This window comes from Carya illinoinensis, chromosome 8 (assembly GCF_018687715.1).
Source record: "Carya illinoinensis cultivar Pawnee chromosome 8, C.illinoinensisPawnee_v1, whole genome shotgun sequence".
In the NCBI taxonomy this organism is placed as follows: domain Eukaryota; kingdom Viridiplantae; phylum Streptophyta; class Magnoliopsida; order Fagales; family Juglandaceae; genus Carya; species Carya illinoinensis.
This window is the reverse complement of record NC_056759.1, coordinates 35,803,435-35,828,187: the sequence shown is the minus strand read 5'-3', so window position 1 is coordinate 35,828,187 and position 24,753 is coordinate 35,803,435. Positions and strand designations below refer to the sequence as shown.

At 33.4% G+C, this 24,753-nt stretch overlaps 1 protein-coding gene and 2 long non-coding RNA genes across 3 annotated transcripts; 1 reads left to right on the top strand and 2 right to left on the bottom strand.

Annotated features, from left to right (window-relative positions):
* Positions 1–10,359: 10,359 nt before the first annotated feature.
* LOC122274673 (protein FAR1-RELATED SEQUENCE 5-like) lies at positions 10,360–11,482 on the bottom strand. The gene is made up of 2 exons (XM_043083688.1): positions 10,641–11,482; positions 10,360–10,471 (listed from the first exon to the last, which is right to left on the bottom strand). The coding sequence occupies exons 1-2, from the start codon at positions 11,480–11,482 to the stop codon at positions 10,360–10,362; spliced, it is 954 nt and encodes a 317-aa protein (XP_042939622.1).
* A 1,970-nt stretch (positions 11,483–13,452) lies between these two features.
* LOC122274231 lies at positions 13,453–14,302 on the top strand. Its single transcript, XR_006228257.1, has 2 exons — positions 13,453–13,807; positions 13,897–14,302. It is a non-coding gene; the product is annotated as an uncharacterized LOC122274231 (long non-coding RNA).
* Positions 14,303–14,783: 481 nt separating this feature from the next.
* Positions 14,784–20,115, bottom strand: LOC122318356. The gene is made up of 3 exons (XR_006244806.1): positions 19,959–20,115; positions 15,048–15,339; positions 14,784–14,966 (listed from the first exon to the last, which is right to left on the bottom strand). It is a non-coding gene; the product is annotated as an uncharacterized LOC122318356 (long non-coding RNA).
* Between the last annotated feature and the right edge of the window lie 4,638 nt (positions 20,116–24,753).

The window sequence follows — 24,753 nt, the reverse complement described above, 5'->3', positions numbered from 1 at the left end:
ACTGCTGTTACTCAAATGGTTTTTGTAAAGACAATCTTATATTGATGATGTTGGAAATTCTATGCTAGCATATACTTGATCCCATTTCCATATATTTTAATGATTCTCTAGGACCTACAGGAATTCAAAAATCAATGTTGAAGGGCTGACTTTATCCCTTGCTCTGTTTTTGCACCAGGTAAAAAAACCATGCATTGCTAGAGATGACTTGGTTGTGCTAGCCAAGATCCTAGTAACAAAGGTAGAATATGTGCAGACACTTATAGGAATTGTAGGATTGGTGGCATGTTGAAATAGCAAGTATTCATGTATGGTGGGAAAATGTAAGAAACTTACTAATGAATTTGAATCTTGTTCCTGAACTTAATATATACATGTATGACAAGCTGCACTAAGTTTATAGTTTATAACTACTCTGTACTTAAATTCCTTGACTTGGACAAGTGTTATTATTAGTAATTGGATGTACAACATAACCTTTATATCAGGAATTAGTGTGTGTAGGATAAAAAAGTGCATCATTATAACAAATGTCATACAAGAAGGGATATGGACAAAAATGATAATTTAGTGAAAACCCAATAAAATTTTGAGAGATACATTGAACAATTGATCAAGTTTTTTTTTTTAATGAAAGTGAGAAAAACATACCAGTGAAAACCCAATAGGCCTGTTGCCACATGCATAGAAAAAATGCCCCAAATTGATGCTTTTCAAATTTGAGATTGGCTACTACGGCTTGCTGCAAATGGACAAGAGCGATGATCAGTATGTAGTTAGTGCAAATGGAATTAAAAGCTAAAATATTTGTTCACAGCGTCCAGCTTTCGCAAAAATTCATTCTAGATTTACCGTGAATCCATTGTGCCGACAACGTCCACAGATCAGATGATCCTAATCCCTGCGGGGAATTGCTCGACGGAATGTACATGGGCAAAATCCAAATTTTCCACTAACAATGTTTGACAAACAGCGGTGATTACAAACCGCCACAAAATTCCCCCACGAATCTAGAACCGTCGGAAATGATGTTCTTCACGACGGAATCAACCATCAGAAAACAGGGTTGTTTGCGACGAACGGCTCCCGCTGTTGGTACGGAGATGTTTCTGACGATTCAATTCCGCAGGGGAACAACTGTTGTTTGCGACGGTTTTCACAACCAGATGAACTCCGTTTACAGCAAACAGCTTAAGTGCTATTCCTGGCGTCTCAATCGCCATGAAAACAGGTTGAATTTTGTGGCGTAACTGTTACGGCGATTCACAGAGCAACTGTGACGCTTTTACATCGGCGATCGTAAACTGTGGCGCACGAATTTTTGCCACGATTTTTCTGCTTTACACAGCGGTTGGATTTCGCAGGAGAAGGGGACTTTTCTTGTAGTGCCAGGTAGGACCTAACAATAGATAGTTGTTTACCAAGCTGGAAGAAAAGAGAAGCTAATGAAAAAAAGAGAAGGCTGCAAGGTAGTGCCACTATTTTTCTGATGGTAATGAAGAAGGCTTGAAGTGCTTCTACTTTCCTCCAGCAAACTACCTAATCTTCTATCGCCAGCTCATTTGATCTAAAAATAAGCCAGGTCTGCTGATGGTACTATTGGAAGTGACCCCTAATGCCTGGAACACATACTTTTGGTTTTACCATCCCGCCCTTTAATTTGCCCATCCCGCCTCTTCCCTTGTGCGTTAAATCCAGCTCTGCTGTGATAGCCTCTCAAATTCTTCATTTTACTTACTTTGAACTGCACTATGCACACAGGTAATAATTAGCACTTTACATATAAAAATTGAATAATTCAACTTTTACCATTCTAAATTCTGGTATATAATGTTTTGGTTTAGAGCATCCCCATCCGCATCTGTATCTGGCAATAAACTCTATAATTTGGAAAAAGTTATTCGGTTTTCATCAAAAGTCTTACTCCATCCCAATCCCTAAAACGGGAATGAGGTTTACGGGCGCTACAGAAATTCCCCATATTTGGGGAATGACTGTACATCCTCAAATGTTATTTTCGTTCTCTAGCCATCGTTGTCCCGCATCTTCTTCTCTCTCGACAGTTGGGTGATCTCGTCTATATCGCCCCTCCCTCGGAACGTAGCCACCATCGAGTGCATCCTCTCCATCGGTAATTTTTGTAAGTCATATCCCTCACTCGATTTCTTTTCATGGCTGGATTCCCCCCTTCTCTCTATGGATTCTAAATGTTGCTTTTTTTTAAATCTAGACTCTCTATGAACCAATCGCCTCCCTCTCAGAAAACCCGTATGGTTTCTTAATCTTATTTTTTGGTCTCTCTCCATCTTTGTCTCCTAAAAAAAACCTACACATTTTCAGACCCAATTTTTCTTTTTCCCTACACATTTTCGCACCACTTCAAGCAGGTTGTTTTGTGTTTTCCGTGTGGTGGTTGGCCATGGATGGAGGCTCTGGTTCAATAGAAGAGGAACTCGTCACATGCCCTGGCATGTGTTTGATCTGGGGCTTCAAACATTTGGTTTGAGTTTGATTTTCTGGAAGTTTACATTGATCTGATTTTATGGTTGTTGGATATCAATTTCAATGAATTTCTTGTCACTTTGATTTGATTTTATGGATGTTTACATTGAGCTGATGGGGCATTGTTATTTTGTAAATCAAATCTGCATTATTTGAAGTGTATTGGCATGTTGACAAAATTTAGATTATGCATACATTGTGGCTAATAGGTGGGGAGTTGTAGTTTGGTTGAGCTAGGAAATTATTAGAATGGAAAATCCAAGTTGGAATTTGCCTAAGCAACACTGCCACTGCAAAACAGGAAAGAACTAAAATGGAGTTTGCTCCACTATGGGAATGCAGAGGGTGCTGACAGGTCATTGGCACCACAATAAACTGCTTTTGCCTGTTAGTTTGTATTCACACTCATGGATATTAATATGTTGCCTCAAGTGTTAGTGGCACACTTCTGTAGGGTTGATTGTTTGTCTTTGGTGGGTCATCCAAGTTGCATTTTTAAAAAAATCCAAACAATATAGATATAGCACTTGTGTAGCAGTTGTTTCTTTGTTCCCTCATCATGGTTAAGCTCTGCTTTATCTTTTTTCTTTTGGATCTCTAGTGATTTGGCAGCTAGGCCATGATGTTTGTGCATTTCCCCAATGGACTTTCATGGCTCGTGGGCTCTATGCCTCTGCTTTTATTTGCTTTAGTGGGTGGCCTTGAATATATTATTGGGGTGATTGCAAGTGGCCTTGGAACAAATTAGAGCCCCCATCAAATTTAGTACCGAGTCGTAAGTAAATTGCAAATAAATAGCATGTGTAGGTGCCGGATAAAATTAGCTTATAATTTCATTTTAACATTAGAGAATGATTTGTGTGCCCAGTCTTGTGAATAAGTTCTAACAGCCCGACAAACCTCATATTTAATGTGGTTTCTTAATATGTGAAATAAGACTAGAAATTTTTCAAATCAACAAAAAGTACAAACAAAAAATAAATATTCGCCCCCAGTTGGGAATTCAAAGAATATGTCCATCATGCAAGTCCATCAAATAGGCGTGGTTGCTATGAGAACCAATCCATCTGCACACAATATTAAACTAGTTTTTCTCTTACTCCTATTGGAATACAAATATGTGGTTGACCCAATCCACTGCCTTCCACTTAAGGACCGTAATCCCATGGTCAGGGGTACATTCAAACCACTTTATCAACATTTATTTGCCAACTTCCCCCCAACCCATCATTCCCAATTTAATAACATCTATTGTTGATGGGAGTCCAATCCAACACAGAGAAGACGGTGTTCTAATATAAATTGGAAGTCATTAATAGTTGCCTTACAACATCAAAACTAGTGGTTAAGTTTCCTTACAACATAAAAACAATCATTGAAGACTTTCACCCACTGCTTCACCCCAATATAATTTTCTATTGTGAAAACCCAGCTATGGGCCCTCTTTGTTGGTTCTACCTCCAAGGATGAACCAACAAAGTCCAACCTATTTATAGTACTAGACATCCAACCTCATTTGTGATGGGTGAGCAACCATCATGTATATACATGGAAAAATATATCTGAACTAAAGAAATTTCAATTCTACTAGAGGCCCTTCTAATGGTAATGCTCTAGTCTCAATAGATTTCCTCAATAAACATAAGGCCAAGCTGCAAGATAAAGAGATATTGCCAAATCAAAATTAATGATCGACAATGGTGAAACTATTTTTATATCTATACAATAAACAATTGTAGCTAGCTACTATAAATATGCATATGGCCTTGATCTTAATGAAGAGATCGAGAAAACCATTTTCAATCCTTCTCATTGTTAGTTCGTGGTCTAGAAATTAGATATGGAAATACACTTTATTTCTTTAATTCTTTTATGAAAAGCCTGCTAGCTAGCTAGCGTACTTGGGTGGTGATTCATTATTAATTTCTGATATTGCTTTTATAATCTTCTATAATATATATGTTGTTTTCTCTCAAGCAAGGTTGAGAATTCTGAGGAAGAAAGAAAATCATCCATAATATATATGCAGCAGCTGGAATGTCGCTTTCCAACGTAGTGTTTGTGGAACCAATAATCACGTTTATTTCTTTCTTTTGAAGTCAATTGGGCAGGGAGCTTTCATTCCCGTTGTTAGTGAAATAAAACATGAGTTCATCTTTGGAATGGAAATTCCTATGTTGTGGGTTTAATGGAAAGCAATAATTTTTTGACACATCAGACTTCCTCGTAATAAATTTCTGCACTGCATCATAGCATATGAAAAGAAAAATCCCTACTTCACCCGTGAAACTCCCCCATCTTGTATCTGTAGTAGAAATAACGATCATTTAATATTTTTAAATATTAAGACCATATTTTAAAAGGTTGAAAATTATAATTATCTAAAAGTTATACTGGTAGATTTTAGCAACAAAAAAAAAACAACTTATTTTCTATTTTGGGTTCGGCTTGCTTCCAATTAATTATTAATAGCATGATATATTTTATTCTAGTATATAGAAAACACCTAATAAAATACATATATATCATAATTTGATTTGAAAAATAAAGTTTAAAATTTGAGTCTTACAAATTAATTCTTACAATTCAAATAATATATAGATAATGTGCTCTATACACCGGCTTGATCATAAAATAACTCTAGTAGCTGATCTCTTGTCATCATTGCCACGCCATTGGCTTCTCAAATCATAGGTGAAGATTAATTACTTTCTCCGTTCAAGTTCTTACTAAAAACTAGAGCTAAACCACTAATTACTTTTGTATAGTGATCAGGCAGCCGCATAAAATTGAATTCAGTGGTGTATTAATGAACTTTAGCAAATAAAAATTAGAAAGTTAATTAGGTGACTAAACGACACAATTGGAGATTAATGAACTTTAATCTCCATGAATTGAACTTTCTTACTTTCAAAATTATATATATGATATATAATTTATATTTATAGATTGATTTTCAGACACAAACAATTGAAATCTAACTGTCTTGTTTGATTTTAAAAACACTCTCAACCCATCTCATCTCATTATTACAATTTTGATAAATTTTTACATAAAATATAATAAATAATTCTAAAACGTCAAAAAAAACCCTAAATTTTTATAGGATAAGAAAAAGAAAAAACAATCCTAGTTTTTGTGTACGTAGTAGTGTAACTACGATGAATGTGGAACTTGCATGAAGGACCTTTCGGGAAATTGAAAATCGAATGGTTTTTTATCCATTAAATGCACATTTAAATAATAGGGAGAGTGTAAGAGTTGATGACTAGGTGAATGACAATAATGGACCAAGCTGTGGAAAAGTTAGTAATGTAATTAATAAGTAAAATAATAAAATTAAAGAAACAATAAAATATCCATCCGAGCAAAGGAAATGCTTCATAAATTACCAGAAATTGATAACAGCTTATGTTTATTTGCGAAATTGATTTTTAAGTTGATCTTAATTGCGCAGTACACGATCTATCTGCATATAATATTGCATTAGTAATTAATTAATACACTTTTCATTATATATTAACAAGTCTGTATTATATATTATTATTCACTTCAAAATTAAGGGTCGTTTGAATATTAAGAATATTTTAAAATATTGTAAATAATAGTATAATAGTTTATGAATAGTAATGAAATAATTTGAATTCAAATATTTTATTGGGTTTTGAAAAATAAGAGATAAAAAGTTAAATAAAAATATAATAAAGTTAAAATATTTTTTTAATATAATTTTTAATAATATTCTTATTTTAAAATTTGAAAAAGTTGTATTGTTGTTTTATGTTTTATTTGATAATTTAAAAAGATTATAATGATTAAGTAATTATTAGATAAAAAATTAAAAATTAAAAAATATTTTATGTTTGATCGATTTTTGAGAATATGTAAAAATAATAATCTTTTATACAAACGGAGCCTAGCTAAGTAGTTTGTTTCTCAGAGCTTGCCAGCGAATGGATTGGATCTATAGATTCTAAAAAGAGAGAACCTTACAGTCGATCGAGTGCTCATAATATTCCATTGTTAGATTGCAGGGCCGGCTCCATTAGGCAACTTAGGCGATTGCCTGAGCCTTAGTGGAAGAAGGTCTAAAAATAAATTTTAAGTAAAATTAATTAAAAAGAGAAAAAAAGATGTAACTAAAAAAACAAATTAACTCAATAAAAAAATCAAAAGTATCAAATAAATATTACGTCATTACTAGTTTTAAAAATATCTTCATGCAATAATTATCTCTCATACTCTCTTTGTAAAAATGCACTTCTCCTTTGTCATTATTAATTTAATATATAATATAAAAATTATAAATAGGAAAATCCAATCTTCGAGTACTGTTCATACAATGTTTTTATATTATCCTTTAAAGAGGTAAGGGCCAAAATTTTTCTAAATGCGTAGATTGTTTATAAAACTTTATTGAAATAGTGATTATAAATGTTTCTAAGGTCTCGATTTGAAAAGTATTTTATCTCACCTTATTTCATCATTACACTTTTTTTAAATTTTTGCACAAAATATAATAAACAATTCAATTTTTTCAAATTTCAAAACAATAATAATATTAAAAAATAATATTCTAACAATATTTTATTTAACTTTCATTTTTCATCTAAAACCATCTCATCTCATCTCTGAATCTAAACTAGAGTCTAAAGCATGTCTTGTAAAATTAAATTAGATCAAATTCTCTCCAAACCGATAAATTTTCTAATAAAAATTAAGTCGATCTTTAGTTGAAAATGTGATATAAAATTATAATAAGTAATTTACTTTGCAAAAGGATAGGAATAATTTTTAAATAAAAAATAATGTAAAAATTAAATTTAAAATTATTTATTTTAAAATAAAAATTCCTCGCTCAAAATTTCCGCCTTAGGCCAACATCATATTGGGCCGCCCCTGTTTGATTGATCGAATTTTGGAGTAGAGATTAGAGAAAATGCTGAAGGATAACGTGAGAGACCATGGTTCCTTCTCTGAGTTGATGTACCTATGTGGAAAGGTTCAGAATATTCTGTTGAATAAGAAACAAGTTTTTATTTTTTTTAACCATGGCCCTTGGTTTTGAAGTTGCTCTTCCCTGTTCTTGCAATAAAATACATTATGTTTTGTGCCTGAAGAAATCGAAGTAGGAACCTCAAAAGCTCTGCCACGTGCCAAGACAAGTAAATTAGTAACAGCTAGGGTTCAGATTTCGTGAACCTTTCTTGTATGATGAAGCTGGCCAGTGGAGATGGAAGGTCGCAGGTGCAAAAAATATTGTGAGAAAATAGACGCAATGCCCTTTAGGTTACCTGTATGCGGGTATAACTTGAAATTTGTTGGAATGCTTACGTGGCTATTCATGATTGGCGGGTGTGAAAACAAAATTCACCCCGAACTGGCTGGTAGCGCTACACTTATAAAAAAGTAAAGCGGAATATATAAAGTGTTATAATTTACGACGTTTCTCCAATGAGAAAAGCTTCGAGTCAGAACTGGTGTAAAACTTAAAATTACACCAACCAATAAATAAGAGACACGTAAAAGTCTCATATAGTATCATGATCCGCATATGAGAGGATTGCTCTCAATTCTGCAGAAGTCTTCCTTTCACACTTTATTTCACGTCATTTCACACTTCATTTCACAATTCATTTCACACTTGCACTCTCTCTCTTTTGTCCCTCACAGACTATTTCTCTCCCTTTCGTTGGTTTCTCTTGAAATTATTATAACAGAAACGCTATACACAACCGGCTTGCACCACCATCACCGAAGTGTTCCATTGCCCAGCCCCACGAAAACAATGCAACCTTCCCCCTTTTTTTTGGTTTGTAGAGGAGCGGCAGGGGCTTACCAAGAATAGGAGAATGCGGCGGATGAGATTCGATAGAATTGGGTGGCTAAGCAGTGAGCACACAGAGAGAGAAACAACGTGAGAGAAGACTTTGGGAAGGATCGGGATGGACTTACCAAGAGGGACACGGTGGACTTGGGGTGGCACTACCGGCGTCTTCTACGGTCAGTCTAACTGGTGCCACTGTATGTCCCTCGTTGTGGCTGTTGGCACCGAAAAGGGTTAAGGACTAGCAATAGGATTGCTCTGTTTCGGAGAGCTAAAACAGGGGCCTTTCGGAGATGGCCAACGGTGGATCTACGTGGTTTACAACTGGGTTACGGCGGTGGCACCACGGGTGGTTAAGGAGAAGGTTGGCGGTGAGGTGTGGGCAATGTGGTCATGCGCGGGGCTGTCCGTGGTGAAGGCTCACAGTTGATCCGTCGTGGCTTCCATGAACGCATGTTTGGTGGTCGCCATGGCATTAGGTGCGGGGAGGCTGGGTTGCGGCTATGCGGTCCTTCGTGGGATGGGGTGGTGGCGTGGGAGGATGCAGTGGCTCATTGTGGTGCTAACCATGGTGGTTTCACGGTGGCTGAGCAGAGGCATTACGTGAGATGGAGGCTGGCAATTTTTGAGGGGGAAACGGAAACACGGTGGTTGCAGCTCTTTCATGGGGCTGGGCAGTGGAACACCTTCAGTGATGGTAGTGTCGTGACGACGACCGGGAGAGGCTTGGCCTTGTGGCGGAAGCAAGAAGTGTTGGGTAGTTTCTCGATGCAGAAGAAACGACGTCGTTGGCTTTTTGCCACGTGGGATTGGATGCCGCGACGGGGACGCAGGACGGTTGTGTAGGTGCTTTCGTTGGTTTTTAGTTTCATCTGCGATAGAAACAATGACTTCAAGTGAAAATGTAAAATCTGAAAAAATGGGTATTAATGGGATTAGATCGAATGCGATTCGAAAGGAGTTCAAGTTGGATTCAATGAATCTGAGTTTATCTATTTCTTTAGTTATTGAGATTTTTCTGGTTTTGAGTTGGGAAAGAGTGTCTTCCTTACGTTTTTTTGCTTGGATTCTTACCCGTTTTCATTTCCAACAAGGATTCCATTATGTGTTCTATAAGAAGAGTTGTAGAGGTGCTGAATGAAGTCGGCGGGTCATCTCGAACCTCCGAGGTTCACTCGTTGATTGAAATGCTCAACAGTTTGGGTTCCTTTGAAATGACCAAGTTTGTGATGGAAATTACTGAGAGGAAAACCAGTTATTACAACATTTTGATTAAGGAGAAGTGTCGGAGACGTGATTTCGAATGAGCCAAGGGAATACTTGATGAGATGAGGCAAATGGGTTGTGATCCAATTGTCAACACTTACAACTACCTACTTAGTAGTTTATGTAGGAGTGACAAAACAGATGAAGCTTGTCAACTACTTGAAGAAATGCAAGAAAGGAATTGTCTTCCAAATCCATTAACCTTTGAGATTTTCATTTATCACTCGTGTAGACTTGGGAAGTTCGATCTTGCAATCTAGTTTCTTGATAGGATGATTTCAATGGTCTTGATAGTAGAAACTGTTAATAAAATAAATAACAAAGAGTAAATAGAAATATGAGCATGTGAATACTTTCACAATAATATAAATAGAGACATGAGCATGTGAATACTTTCACAATAATAAAGTAAAAATTACTTTCACTTTAAAAAGACATGCAATACTTTGGTAACAATTAAAGTAGTAGAACTTGTTAATAAAATAAATAACCAAGCGTAAATAGAGATACGAACCTGTGAATACTTTCACAATGATAAACTGACAATTACTTTCATTTTAAAATGGCATGTGAATACTTTGGTTGAACTTAAAGTAGTAGCATTAACATTAACAAATACAATGGCTTCTCAAAAGTTGTCATTAACAACAATCTAAAATATGTCAAACATTTTAAAATATATCAAAATGGTTTCTCAAAATGTGTCATAATCCACGAAGCAACTCCAACAAAAGCATTTCATCCAAAGCTTGGACATGAATGAATTAATGATTTTGTGATGCGTGAAAATTCCACGAAGCACCAAAGTCTTGATCCTGTGACATGGTCGGATCTTGAGACATGTCAAAAGCAGTTGCATAACTTTCTGGCATATTCCTACAAACAAAAAAAGAAGTTCATATTAAAAGACGAATAAATAAAAAATGAGAAATACAAATATACCAAGTGACATAGTATTCAAACATGTCAAACGCAGTTGAGATAGAGCCCGGTTGTGAATCTATGTGAAATATAGTTGAGCTTGGTTCCCCCATAGGTGAGGTACGTGGCATCAAAAGTCACAACGTCCCCAAAATACTGATATGCAGCCCGTGATCTAGCATCTGCCCAAAAGCAATTTCTCATCGATCCATTTTCATCAACTTGGATCGAATACACAAAACCTGGACTATTACGTTCGCTTTCCAAAAAGTAAGTGTACAGGCTTTGTGAGTCTCCCTCTCCCAGGAACTGTCTCCTTCGATTGCCCAAATAATTTTGAACATCTTTATTAATGCAACCAATATTATAGTCACCACCAGACTCCTTACTCAAGACGGACATTATTTTCCGTGTTGGTATCACCGACTCATTTAGTGTGTCTATTAAATTTTTTTGCGCTGGTGTTACCCGTCTATGCCCACGCATAAAACTTGTACTCCTAGGTGTCAGCAGCTCATGATTATGCTGGAGTACAAACTTGGACACAACGCATTTTTCTCCATCCTTCCTTATTGTCATCATTGCTTTACACCCAATTTTTGTTTCTGCAGTCTCGGGTCTTGCTCTATCTTTCGATTTCAAATTCTGGCGACGGAACCCTTCCCTTGAACAAACATATTCTACCCCAATTAGTGATCTGTCTTCCTTTGCCAATCGGGTATGGTTTGTTCGAATGCTAAAACCAGTTCGTCTAGAGAAGGCTTTATAGCAAGTATGTGCATCTTCTGCATCATCAAATTGTAACCCCACATACGGCTCCACATATGAAGATGACCCGGTATTTGGTTTATTGGGCAAGCTCTTATCTTCTTCAACCTCAACATCCAAATCTTCAATTATTTCAACTTCATCGGCACTAGAATTTGCAGAATCAAATACCTCAACATTATCCCTAGAAATACTCATCTTTCAAATTTTTACTTCACCTAATATCATGAAAAATGTGTTATTTAGAGAACAAAAATCTCATACACAATAGTTAATAATGTAATGGAATTGTACCCAAAAATAAGATTGGCTATAAACATCATTAATTAAAATAAGGTTGCACTACCGGTTGCACTCTTGGGCAAGCTCTTACTTTTTAGTTCCAATCATTATTATAGAGGAAACAAATAAGGAAAAATTTTGGTGGTTCTATACCTTAAAAAGTAATCTAAACATTATTATCATAATGCACTTTTTTAACTTAAACATATTTTATTCAATCATGCAGGTAATCTCAAAAGTTTCTGGTTTGGGATCATGTTCTTTGCCATTTGAGTTTTATTAAATTTTTGGTGGGCCGTTATGTTGCAGATCAGTAATTTGTAATAAAAAAAAATTTTATTTTTCTTCATGTTAGTGGAAATGGCTTCAACAACAATCCAAAAAAATCATTTTCAAATATATAAAAACAAATTTTTTTGTCACAATGCTATTCTACATATTATTAAGTTACTGAGACATTTTATTTTGTCTTTTTTTAAAAAAAAAAAAAAAAAGATTAATGATAAAAAAAAACAAACTTTTTTTTTTTAAAATTTGACAAACTGTTTTGTGAGACTAATTTGACAAACATTTTATATAATTGCAAACATAATTATGCACTAATCTGTACACTAATATGATGTGATTGATCAAAAAGTAAATTTTATTGAAAACAATATTAATTTAAATTTTAAGTATGAATAAATCAATATTGATACACAGATTAGTATGCGACTGTACTTATATGTAGCAAAACTCAATACATAAAGCTCCGTTAATTATGGGAGGGGGCTTTCTATAATATATATATATATATATATATATATATTGTTTTCTCTCAAGAAAGGTTGAGAATTCTGACAGAGAAAGAAAATCATCCATAATATATACACAGCAGCTGGAATATCGCTTTCCAACGTAGAGTTTGTGGAACCGACAATCACGTGTCTTTCTTTCTTTTAAAGTCATTGGGCAGGGAGCTTTCATTCACGTTATTTGTGAAATAAAACATATGAGAAACTCTATTCAGCAGCCGGCTTAAGTTTTCTACAGCGCACACGTGATGTGGCGAACCCGGTCTGGGCGCCACATCACGGTTTGTAGTCACTGGAAGTTCCTCTCGATCTGTTCGATTTCCTCCACTGAAACAACCTTCCTCTCCTCATGCCCGATTTCATCCACTGGAAGCCTTCCTCAGTTCCTCTCCTCATGCCCCCTCTCTCTTGATTCTCTCTCTCACTCTCTCTCTCTGTACTCCTCTCTTTCGCACTCCTCTCTGTGATTCTAGGGCAAAGTCGTCCCTTGCAAACTCTAGTCGATGTCGAAGAGAAGACCGTCCCTGCATCCAGATCTGTGGCTACGCCACAGTAAGTTTCCAACCAAAACCTGGTTTTTGATTCCTCAGTACAGTGACGGGGTAAATATCTCCCCGAGTCACTGCAAATTTCTCCCTCTCCGAGGGAAATCTTATGCTAGTGCAGGTGCTTCAGGCAATGATTCAAATGGGTGTTCTTGTACCTACTACTGGAGATATGATTGCTGCCAGGGACGGACAACACAGTTCTTCCTTAACAGGTGCTCGATTTTTTCTTGTCTTCTCTTTCAAATTTTCTAATGTGTTGATGCTTTTACTTTCTTTAGTAGTTTATTCCATTAACTTTTTTTGAAAACAGAAATAAGCATAAGTTCAGTGATGCCTCAAGAGCTCACTTTGGGGAAATGCCACCATGTCAGGTCAAGTGTATTACCCAAAGAATACTAACAATGCTTCCAGTGGGCTTAATTTATTGCATTATAGATCTGACACAAGTCATTTAGAAATTCAATAGAAAGGAAGATATTAGCTGTTGTCAAATCCTTCTGTAAACCAAGAATGATGCTTGAATTTAATGAATTTAATCATATATAGGGTGGGATTGAGTACAGCTAGGCCTTGTGTGTATTGATTGGGAATGCTAATGTTTTTTTCTTTTTGAGTCTTAAATAAAATATGGAGCTTTTTATTCATTATTTTTTAAAGCAGTCCTATTTACCTATGAAAAAACAAAAGATGGAGCTCTTGGGTAGTATCAATTAACAAAAATGTCCTGCTAATTATATATTAGACATTTTGTTTCCTGCCGAATTGTCTAATGTCAATAAACAAAAATGTCCTACTACATGAACCTTTCAATTTCCTAACAGGGGAAGATCTATTAGCTATTGCAGCAGATCAGCCCTTTCAATTTCCCGCCACATTCACATTTGTTAGAGCATTTTCAGGTAATATGATAAGAGATTGCCGGCTTGATTGTTGTGAATTGTACTTGCTACATGAACCTTAGACCAGTAAAATATTATCATCTCTACAGTTTTGGATGGCATTAATTTGGAAAGGGCCTTGACCCTCGATTTGATATTACTGAGATTGCCAAACCGTGAGTTTGATCTTTGCTTCTTCCAACTCTGAAATTTAGCAAGCTAGATATTCCTTGTTTCTGATATGCCTTTGATGCTTTACCTCGGAGCTATGCGATGGAGTTGTTAAGGTTGAAGGAAGCTGTGGTTGAAGTTATCCTGAAGGCACACTCAAAATTCTCTTGACTTATTAACAAGGATAGCTTTCAGCCCTCAACGAGGAGTTACATTTGTAATTTGTAACAATTCTGTGGTAGATGTCGGCATTGTAGTCATCTTTAACGGGATGAATGTCTACTCATGATGTATGATTTTGTAATATAAGAAAAAATTATTCAATAAAATGTGCTTCTTTTTTAATGTTTCTGCTTTGATTCTATAAAAAAGTTATGGTATCGGTGTATCACTTCACTTATTTTTGTGTCTATCTTAATGGTTAGATCTTAGAGGCGGTAGTACACCTGCAAGTTTTATAACTTTTTAAAGCAAGATCACCTTTTCGTAGGTGATCAGAGGAGGGGGAGCTTTGTGAGTTGTCATGATTTGGTGGAAGAATTAGCTTAAGTGGAATCCACTATGAACATAATGTCAAACTAAGCTTCAATATGATTACTTTTTGGCCTCGCTAAACTTTAAAAAACAAATGTTTGGACTCCAGTCATAAAATGATCCATTGAAAGCAAATTTACATTACAAGGAGATAAATTATCTAAGGAAAAGACTTGGCGTAGATATAATCCTCATTCATAAAAACATTATAAACAATCTAGCCAAGTTTATCTACACAAGTTGCCAATATTTATATCCACAAAAAAATTTGTACAAGTCCAATCACACGATACTGCCAAAAAATCAGCTATTGCCTGTCTAGTCACACAATGTTGCCAAGAAACATGAGCATGGTCCAGTCAATAACATCGCACACTAATAGTTGACCAGCATACTAATAATTAAGATTTTTATACATTGTCTAATATAAGCACCTATCTCCATGGAATTGCATCGCATCGATATGGTCACACACCTGAAACAACACAAATAATATTTAATACCACGTGTTTAATAACTTTCGAAAATGAAGGTAGAAACAATTAAATAATCATACTTGGGTCGGTGAAATCGATGTAGAAGGCTTGAGTGGCCATTTGTCTTCCTCTTCAACCATTAGGATGTTACAACTAACAATGACACATACACAAATTCAAGATCTCTTAATTGTAAGAAGAAGGTGAGATATATAGTTACAAAATAAGGCCAAGAGGATTTCTTACCTGAAATAAAAGGTAGTGTACTGTTGTGGCTATGCACGCTGGGCACTCCCGTATGAGGTAAGCTACTCAAGATTTTGAATGAGAGAGAGAACTTGTTTCCATACCAGTAGGATTGTTTATCGATACCTAGAATGATGCCAAGAACCATTTTAGCAACACCACTCATCTACAATTATAGCATCAACAGTGGTCAAAAGTCATAGATACTTGCTTAATATATTTCCTTTCTTGAGAGCTGAGATTATCATGTTAGCTCTCTCCTCACGAGCCTGTTAGCTATAGCTGCTGCTCTGTTTATAATCATGGGCATTTCATGATCTCTTTCTTTATTTTTTTAGCAAAGGCAGGGTTTGAACTAATGCTCATGCTGGACTGTTAGGCAAATGCATCGTGGATTAAGAGAAGTGAAGAACCCATTTCGATAAAAAAAAAAAAATCCTTTATTTGATCTAAAGAATAAAGTTTGGAGAGGAAGACTCGAGAAGATTTACCAAATTTGCATGTCTGCAAAGCCAACCAATTATTGTAAAAGTAACTAGATAGATCTATGTATAATAATAATAAGAATTGTGTAACAGCCCGCTAGAAATTCAATTGTGAAATTTCTATTAACTTTAGGAATCTCGTGAAAAACCCATAAGTTTTCACGAATCCATTAATCGTATAGGTTTTTGTCTAACTACATAGTTAGTGTTATTATTTACTATGGTATCAGAAGTGTATTTTTTGATTATTGGAGATAGTTAGAAGTGTCAAAATGTATTATGATTTGTGCCATTAGACTCGGAGGGTTATTTAAAGTCTTATGGCGCAATAACTTTTTTTCACATTTTCGGACAAAACGTCTGTTCAAAACTGTAGATATTATTGGATAAAAAGAAATATCTTGAGGTAATTTTCGTGAATATTATTGGGTAAAAATATTTTGAGTTGATTTTTATAGATATTATTAGATAAAAATATCTTAAGTTGATTTTTTGTAGATATTATTGGATAGAATATTATGAGATAATCTTTTATAGATATTTTGGGTAGGAGAAAACCACACTCAACTCTCAACTCCAGCCTTATCACCTCCCTTATCTCGTCCATAAATGTGTCTAGCCAGCACCCATGAACTTATCTTCAATTACTCCTTCTAATAAAAGATTATCAAACACTCTCTCTCGGACAGATTTTAGGAGATCTTTTGCACGCCCATTTCGAAGCTGTTGTAAGTGTTTTATCATAAAGTCTCCTTCATATAAGTTGTTCCTTTTTGAGTCTAGTTTACATGGATATCTTATTTGCCCCATTTGAAGATCATTTGGTCGGTCAAATATTGTGTAAACTATAGAAAGGTCATTCTGGGAGATAAACTGGAGAATATGTTATAGTTTGGAGTTTTTGACCAAGCTAATGGATAGATATTGATCCGAAATTTTTATGGAGTATTGTTAACATGTATATGTGACTATTGGTTGAGGATTTTTGCATGATTAAAGGTTTTGATGAAAGATGTTCTTAGATTTAGAAACTTAGAAACTGGAAGAGGAAAAACAGTTTCTGTTTTGAGAAAGTTTAACTCTTTGGTGGTCTAAACCTATTCTAATGACTTTGATAATTTTATTGGAGGATCCTAAACATCTTATATACATGTTATATTATTATTTTGAAGATATTTGATGTTAGTTTCAAAGATATGAAATTTTATGCAAAGAGTTATTCAGATAAGCCAAAGTGTGGATATTCTTGGCTAAATTTATCTTTTAGTTAATTTCTAAACCATGTGATCTTGAATTAGAAGCTTGTATATGTTTTAGGACATCTTTTTAAACCATGTAATGGTTTGGTTTGAAGATCATATATTTATAAGTCATAGATCAAGAGATTTATCAAAACTAGTTGAGGAAAAAGCTCATGTTTTTGGACTAAGTGTAAAACCAAAAACTCCAAATGTTATTTTGTGATTTTGGTGACTTTAGTTTGATGATTTAAAGCATGGTTGATGTTAGGATGATATTATGAATATGTTAGAAGTAAGATTTGATTTTTGAAATTCTTGGAGATGTTTTGATTTAAGGTCAAAACTTGTAATTCAAATGCTTGGATCTTTTTACAAAAAAGTTTGGTGTTGATTATTAGATTTTTCTAAATGGATGTTTTAAGTATGGTTTTGAACTTAGGATTGGAAGATGTTTGTTGCAAAATTTTGGTTTAAGCATGAGTTTTGAAGTTGGAAGGAATTGCAACAAAAATAAAGGGAAATGGCCTATGGATGTTTCGACCATAGTGTGTTCTTCATGGTTGTGTTTTGTTTTAAATTTTTATGAGTTGATATTTAAGTTTAGGACAAAATTTACATGAGGAATGTAAATTTTGGAAACTTTTGAAGTTAGTATGCAAAATCCTTAAGTTATGGGTAAAACGGTCAATTTCCCACATGTAGAGAGTAAAATGAAAATTTTACTCTTTAAGTTAATATTTTTCCATATTTCAAATTATTAGTGATTTAGTTCTAATTTTTAGAATCACTAATTACAGTTCCTCGTGATCGCACTTGAAGTTTTATAAGAAACGCGGAGATCGAGGTAAGTTAGCTTTTAACTTACTAGCAGTCTACTGTGTATGTGTGCTAAGTAAAAGAATTACAGTGTATGTATGTATGTTATCATATATGTCATACCATGCCAAGTTATCATGTAATTGTCTATTATACAGAATTTATTCTGTCATCAATTTTTATCTGTTACACAATATATTCTGTCATGTATTACTATACATTACAAATATGTCATGTTAAATATGTTGTCTGTTATATGTTATGCCATGTTACGAAATGTTACTATCTCAAGTTGGTTATGTATTTAACTACAATTGTGATGCGTAAAATACATGGGGCCACAACAACTGTGGAGTATGTATTTTTCTTGTTAAGTCAAGTTTATGTAGAATACATGGTGCCACAACAACTGTGGAGTATGTATTTAACTGCATAGTGATGTATAGAATACATGGGGCCACAACAACTGTGGAGTATGTATTTACACATAGAATACATGGGGCCACAACAACTGTGGAGTATGTATTTTTAATGTTAAGTCAAGTTTGTGTAGAATACATGGGGCCACAACAACTGTGGAGTATGTATTTACACGTAGAATACATGGGGCCACAACAACTGTGGAGTATGTATTTTTCATGTTAAATTCAAGTTTCAGAGCAAGTTCATGCTAAGTCAAGTTTCAGATCAAGTTCATGTCAAGTCAAGTTCAGTTCATGATTCAATTTAAGCTATGTCAATTATGCTATGTTGTACGCTAAGTTATGCTTTAATTACTTATGATTTTGATTATGCATTTATGCTTTTACTGTCATACATGCATCATTAGTCTGTATGGAAGTTTTTTGTTAACTTGCTGAGATTTGTAATCAAATCTCACTGTGGTAGTCCCAACTACCATTCCCCCCGAATGGTAGATCTTGTTACAGGACCTGAAGGAGGATCAGGAGCTGACCAACTAGACACAGTCGACTGAACGACGGTGCGTCGTTAATGTTAATATAGTAGTTAAATTACTACTTGTACGATGGAGTTGCATCTCCAGTACTTTTGGATCATAACTATTTTGGAATAGTGCTGTGATCTTAGTTATTCAATGGATCTTTATGTATGAAGTATGTTTTAAGTATTGGGATATTTTCAGTTTGGTGCATAGTATTGCTAAAAAAAAAAATTATCCGCTGCGAATATTGCATAATGTTAGATGCATGTTAGGATTATTGCATCTTATATGTCATGAACGGGGGCAGGTAACCTTGTGTTACATGTCTCGACGCTTCAAATGTCCGTCCGATCCCAAACGGAATTTGGGGGCGTCACAAATTGTGTCTCGAGAATGCCCCAAGCATGCATTCTCCTAGCCATTATGCAATATATTAATTCATGCTGCAGTAGTGGAGAACCTCTATTCAACTGTGTGGTGTGTGTGTGTATATATATATATATTTGAAACTGGAGCACAAGCAACACAAATATTCTCTATATACAAAGGAATTCGTTAAAATATCTTTTTCCCATGCCAATTTTTAAAAGAAATCTGAAAGAGAAGAATGAGTAAGCACAGCAACCCATGACCAAAAGTAAAAGCCTCTTTTTTTTTTGCTTGAAAGTCTGCTTTCTGAAATATCAAGCGTGGTTGTTGATTGGTTAGATTGTAAAATATACTGCTATTAAAAGATCAAAGTTTTTCTATTGAACAGGGCTTGAAATCGTAAGCTTATCAAATCACACAAGTGTCAAACATGTGAATTTGTGAGCTATCGCAGATCATCATTTTCTTCAATTACATAAGTTTATTTATATCAATCTATCTTGCAAATGAAAATATTATATTTCCTTTGGCAGGACGGAGTGCCACCGCATGCTCTTTCTCACTCCCGACAATGAGTTTGCTGGCAAGGAATAGGTAGTTTTACATTACAAACTTATTTTCCTTTTGCTAGCAAGTTCTATAGTGATATTGTTTTTCCAAGTATTTACATTTGAAACTTATTTTCTTGATACAAAGTCTTTATTTTGTCTCACGTTAGGTGTAGGAACAGAAAAATGCCCAAAATTAGCAACCAACCACAACCAACCATAGATCCAAAAAACAGAAAAATCAGCAACCAAAAACACATTCAAGAACTACATAAACACACAACAGAAACACATATATAGAATGGGTATGAGAAAAATTCGTTAGAATTTAAGAGATATTTACCGGGAAAATGAAATGGAGAGAAATGGTAGCTTTCATCGGCGGTAGAGGGAGAGAAGACGAAGAAAACAAACTGCTGGATCAATCTTGCTTTCGGTCAGTCGGTTTCCTCGACGGCAACAGACGATGGCAGACGTAGAAGACTCGGGTGAGATTGATGGAGGAGAGAATGCCGAAGGAGGGAGCGAAGTCTGGCGAAGGGGAGAAAGTGGGGGAAAGGGGGAAAAAGAGTTTAAAAGTTTTAGCGTTTTAGTATTTCATATTAAAAAAAAAAAAAGGAAATGCACATAAGGTGTGTGGTGTAGGATGCCCTATAGAAGTACTCAAAACATATATAGTCATAGTTAATTTATGGTGTTTACTTGTTGATCTACTATTATATAGCTTCTATTTAAAAACAGTTCAACATATATAGTATGTCTTGGTTTGATTTACTGTTCTTGTATCTATCTTTGATCAAATTTCATAATTTGTTCCACCGACAATTTTTAATACCACAATTTAACTCAATTCTTTAATCTCCCTTGCTTTTTTATTGGTCGTCTGATTTGATTGGACTATATTTTTTTGTTGTCACAATATTTTTCAATGACGAATTGACCACCTACTTAATTTGGATAGCTAAGAATTGCAGAGTAATAATTTAATATTTCTGTAGTACATTTGACAATAATGTTGTCCATAAAAAGGTTGAATCAAGTTTAGAAGAAAAAAACATGCATCTACAGCTAATCAATAAAGTAGGGCGGAAAAATGAGCAAATGATAAAAATAAGTGTTTATGAGAACCATCAAAGTAGCGATAAGGTTTGCATATAAATCATGACCACTATAGAATCTTTGAAGCAAGACCTAGATCTACACATGATATAATATATCTTCAGAATTTATTATAGAATTTTGAAAAAGAAAAACTCTAAGAAATTATAAAATAAAAATTTTATGTACAGTCACTTTTATGTATTTTTTTGTGTATTTTAATAATATGATTAATTATATATTAAAAAAATTAATCCAATTAACTATATTAATAGAATGTGTAAAAAATATATAAAAATAACTGTATATAATATTATTCGTAAAGAAAATGATAAGTAGAAAAATGCCTGAAATCATACTGCCAAACAAATTAAATGCATTAATTTTTTTCTATAATCAACAGTAAAACTCAATTAATTTATGATTGGACTTAAGAACATAAAATATCTATAAAAGACAAGAGAGAATGATGGGGACAAGGAGGGACCATAAGGGAGACAATATGAGAGAAAAGCGGGAAATGATGGGAGGGGAATGGAAAAAGCAGCAAAAGCACAAAGTGGAGGACCCTCACCAGGGTCGAGGTGCACGCCAGAAGAGGTCAAATAAAAAAAGCAAGTGCAAACGATTTCACTTTCCAACCTCTTGAAGAAGGAAGCTCTAGCAAGGAAGTATTTTTCAGTAAATATACTTAAGATTTTTATTATACAGTAAAAAATTAGAGATTATGAAAGACAGTAAACATGCATATTATGGTATATTTTTTCTCTTAAATACTTGTAAGTAAAAGTAGATATTAAGTCAAATAACATAAATTTTTATATCACAATCTCTTATTTTTTCTGTCTTTATTTTTTATATACAGTCATGATATACATACTGACACCATACGACTGCACCGAACCACTATTTGGAGCACTAATCACCAAACTACATTGATCAAAGCTCGAATCGTTATAGCAAATAGGAAATAACTCTTTCTCCTATCCTGAATTATGTAATTTTTTATGCATAACATTTGAAGTATTGATTTAAGATATTAGGAGGAAGTTACCGTTCTTCTGCCCATCTTCTAGCAATGATCTCTTTTCTCATAGAAAAATGGTAGTGGTCAAAGTCATGGATTCTTAAAATATAGCCCTTGAAAAACAATCCGCCAAAAAATACTTTATATTTGCTTCATAAAAGGTCAAAAGAGAGACAAACGAATAAGAATATATATATATATATATATATTTATTTATATATCTTTGTATATGAGAAATTATAGAAAACATTAGATATTATTACATTAACCTGCTGTAATGGGTACTGTTCATTCTATAAATATTTTTATTATTTAAATTTTATTTACTATCTTATTTTTTTTATTTTGATTTTTACCATGTAAGTAAATTCTTTTTATTGTTTATCATTTAAAACTCATCTATTTCATTTTCCTCTAACAAATATATTGGAAATATTTTTTATCCAATTTTTTCATATTTTGATATTAATTTAAATTTTTATTTGGCTTATATGTTTTTATTTTGTGTGTATATGATTGAATTATATTACATTGTATATAAAAACATATTGCAAATATAAGAAAATATATGATTTTGCAAATTTATTGGTAGAAAATAAATATTTAAAAATAATAATAAAATATTATTTAAATTATAAGAAAAAAACAGATAAATTGATATATAATATACTGTAAAAGTCATGTCAAATAAAAAAAAAATGAAATTTGCTTATATATTTAAAAGAATAAAATAAAGAAACTAACGTAAATGCTCTTGCCACCTTGTTGGAAGAACATAATTTTCCTCCAACTATAGATTTTCTTTAACCCATTTCTAGAAATAACAAAAGTCTGTTAAACACATGAAAAGCACATATTTTTTTAATATTCAAAGTTCAAATTTACATGCGCCCTTAATTTTTTTTTTAAAAGGAGCGTGTGTTCCTAGTTACATGCTAGAAGACAAATAATCATTTTGTTTATATTAATTCGAAGACGTTTTCTTCAATCCAATTTGGAAGAAAATTGTATCCTATTTAAAATAAAAACTCGTAATCAGTTAATATGAACGATCCTTATTAAATATATATATATATATATATTTATATATATTTAAATGGATCATGAAGAGAATAGAGATGTGAATACTTGAACTCGAGGTAGTAATATTTGTCAAATAACATGACCCTACAACGGTCCCACTGATGGACACCGACGACTTGTGACTGAAAAATCAAATCAAAACACGCTTAGTTTGGTGGGTCCTTATCATTTTATCGTCTTTCATGCTTTTTTTGAGCTTTTTTCTTTTCTCTGTCGTACTTTTTTTTAATTGGTCGTAAGTTTTTGTTTTTTCCTCCATTAAGCTCGGTTTGGACGACCTATCTCGTTTTATTTTATTATTATAATTTTAATAAATTTTTACATAAAATATAATAAAAATTTTAATTTTTAAAATTTTAAAATAAAAATAATATTTTATTTAACTTTTTAACTTTTATTTCAACTCATCTAATTTCTACACACTATTCAAACTCTATAATAAATGTGAAGAGATATATGTGTAGAGCTAGGTCCTACAAGATTACACTTTGGTCCTCATCCATGTGTAAATTAAAATTAACGCAATACATTTGGTGGGTCTCATGATGACTTATTGTTGTCATTCGGTTACTCATTTTTCCGCCAATCTTTATTGATTGGCTGTAAGTATGTGCTAATTTTTTTTTAGAGATTCTCGATCCACCCTTTCCAGACAGCATTATTGTCATATTCGGTTTACTGTTCTTGTATCTATCTCCTTTGATCGAATTTCATAATTTGTTCCTCTAACAATTTTTAATATCACAATTTAACCAAATCCTTCCCTTTATGACTCAAGATATATGCATTTATTTTTATCATTTAGTTACTGATTTTTCTACCCATCTTTATTGATTGGCTATAAGTACATGTTTTTTCTCAGAGCTTCTCAATACACCCCTTTTCGAATAGCATGATTGTCATCTTTAATTTACTGATCTTGTATCTATCTTGTTTGATCGAATTAATTTGTTCTACCGACGATTTTTAATACCATAATTTAACCAAATCCTTTAATCTCCATTAGTTTTTTATTCGTCATTTGATTTGATCGGATTACATTTTTCTGTTGTCACAATACTTTTCATCTTCAATAAATTAACCACCTATCTAATTTGGATAGCCAAGAATTGTAGACAAATGAGTTAATATTTCTGTTCAACATGTCAAAATATATTACATACTTATTTATTAATTAAATTATTTATAGAGTTGATATGGCAGATTCATAATAATTGCAAATTCCCGTATAGAAATAGTAGGGGTGTTGTTTTGCAAATATGCATGTTTTTTTAGTCATTTTTAATATTCCCAACTTTTGGCACATGCAAAATTTTTTGGCTTAACCAACCTAACTCTATATGTGCAGGTGTAGGTCCTACCTACAAAATTTTTTCATTTTTCCAAACTCTATATGTGCAGATAGAGGTCCTACTTACAAAATTTCATATTAGTCGTGATCCATGTGTAAAAATGAATACACTTTTTTAATAGGTCTCATGACATATTTATCTTTATCATTTGCTCACATTATATCGCCTACTTTTTTGACTGGGTTGGCAGGTCTTTTTTCCTATGATATTCTCGATCCATCCTTTTTATGGAGGGCATTATTGTCATATTTGATTTATTGTTATTGTGCCTATAGATCGACTTTCATAATTTGTTCTACCGACAATTTTTAATACCAATGTTTTAATTTAATCACAACGCTCTTCACGATTTTTTTAAGACTTGTAGAGAAATTTTTCCTATGGCAATTTTTCCTTACTAATTTAAGAATATTTTCCCAACCCGCAGGTTTAGAAGAATATCCTATTTAAAATAAAAACTTCTAGATGGAGTTTGGATAGTAAATGAAATAATTTTAGATAAAAATTAAAATTAAAATAAAATATTATTGAAATATTATTTTTTAATATTATTATTATTTTAAATTTTAAAAAAATTA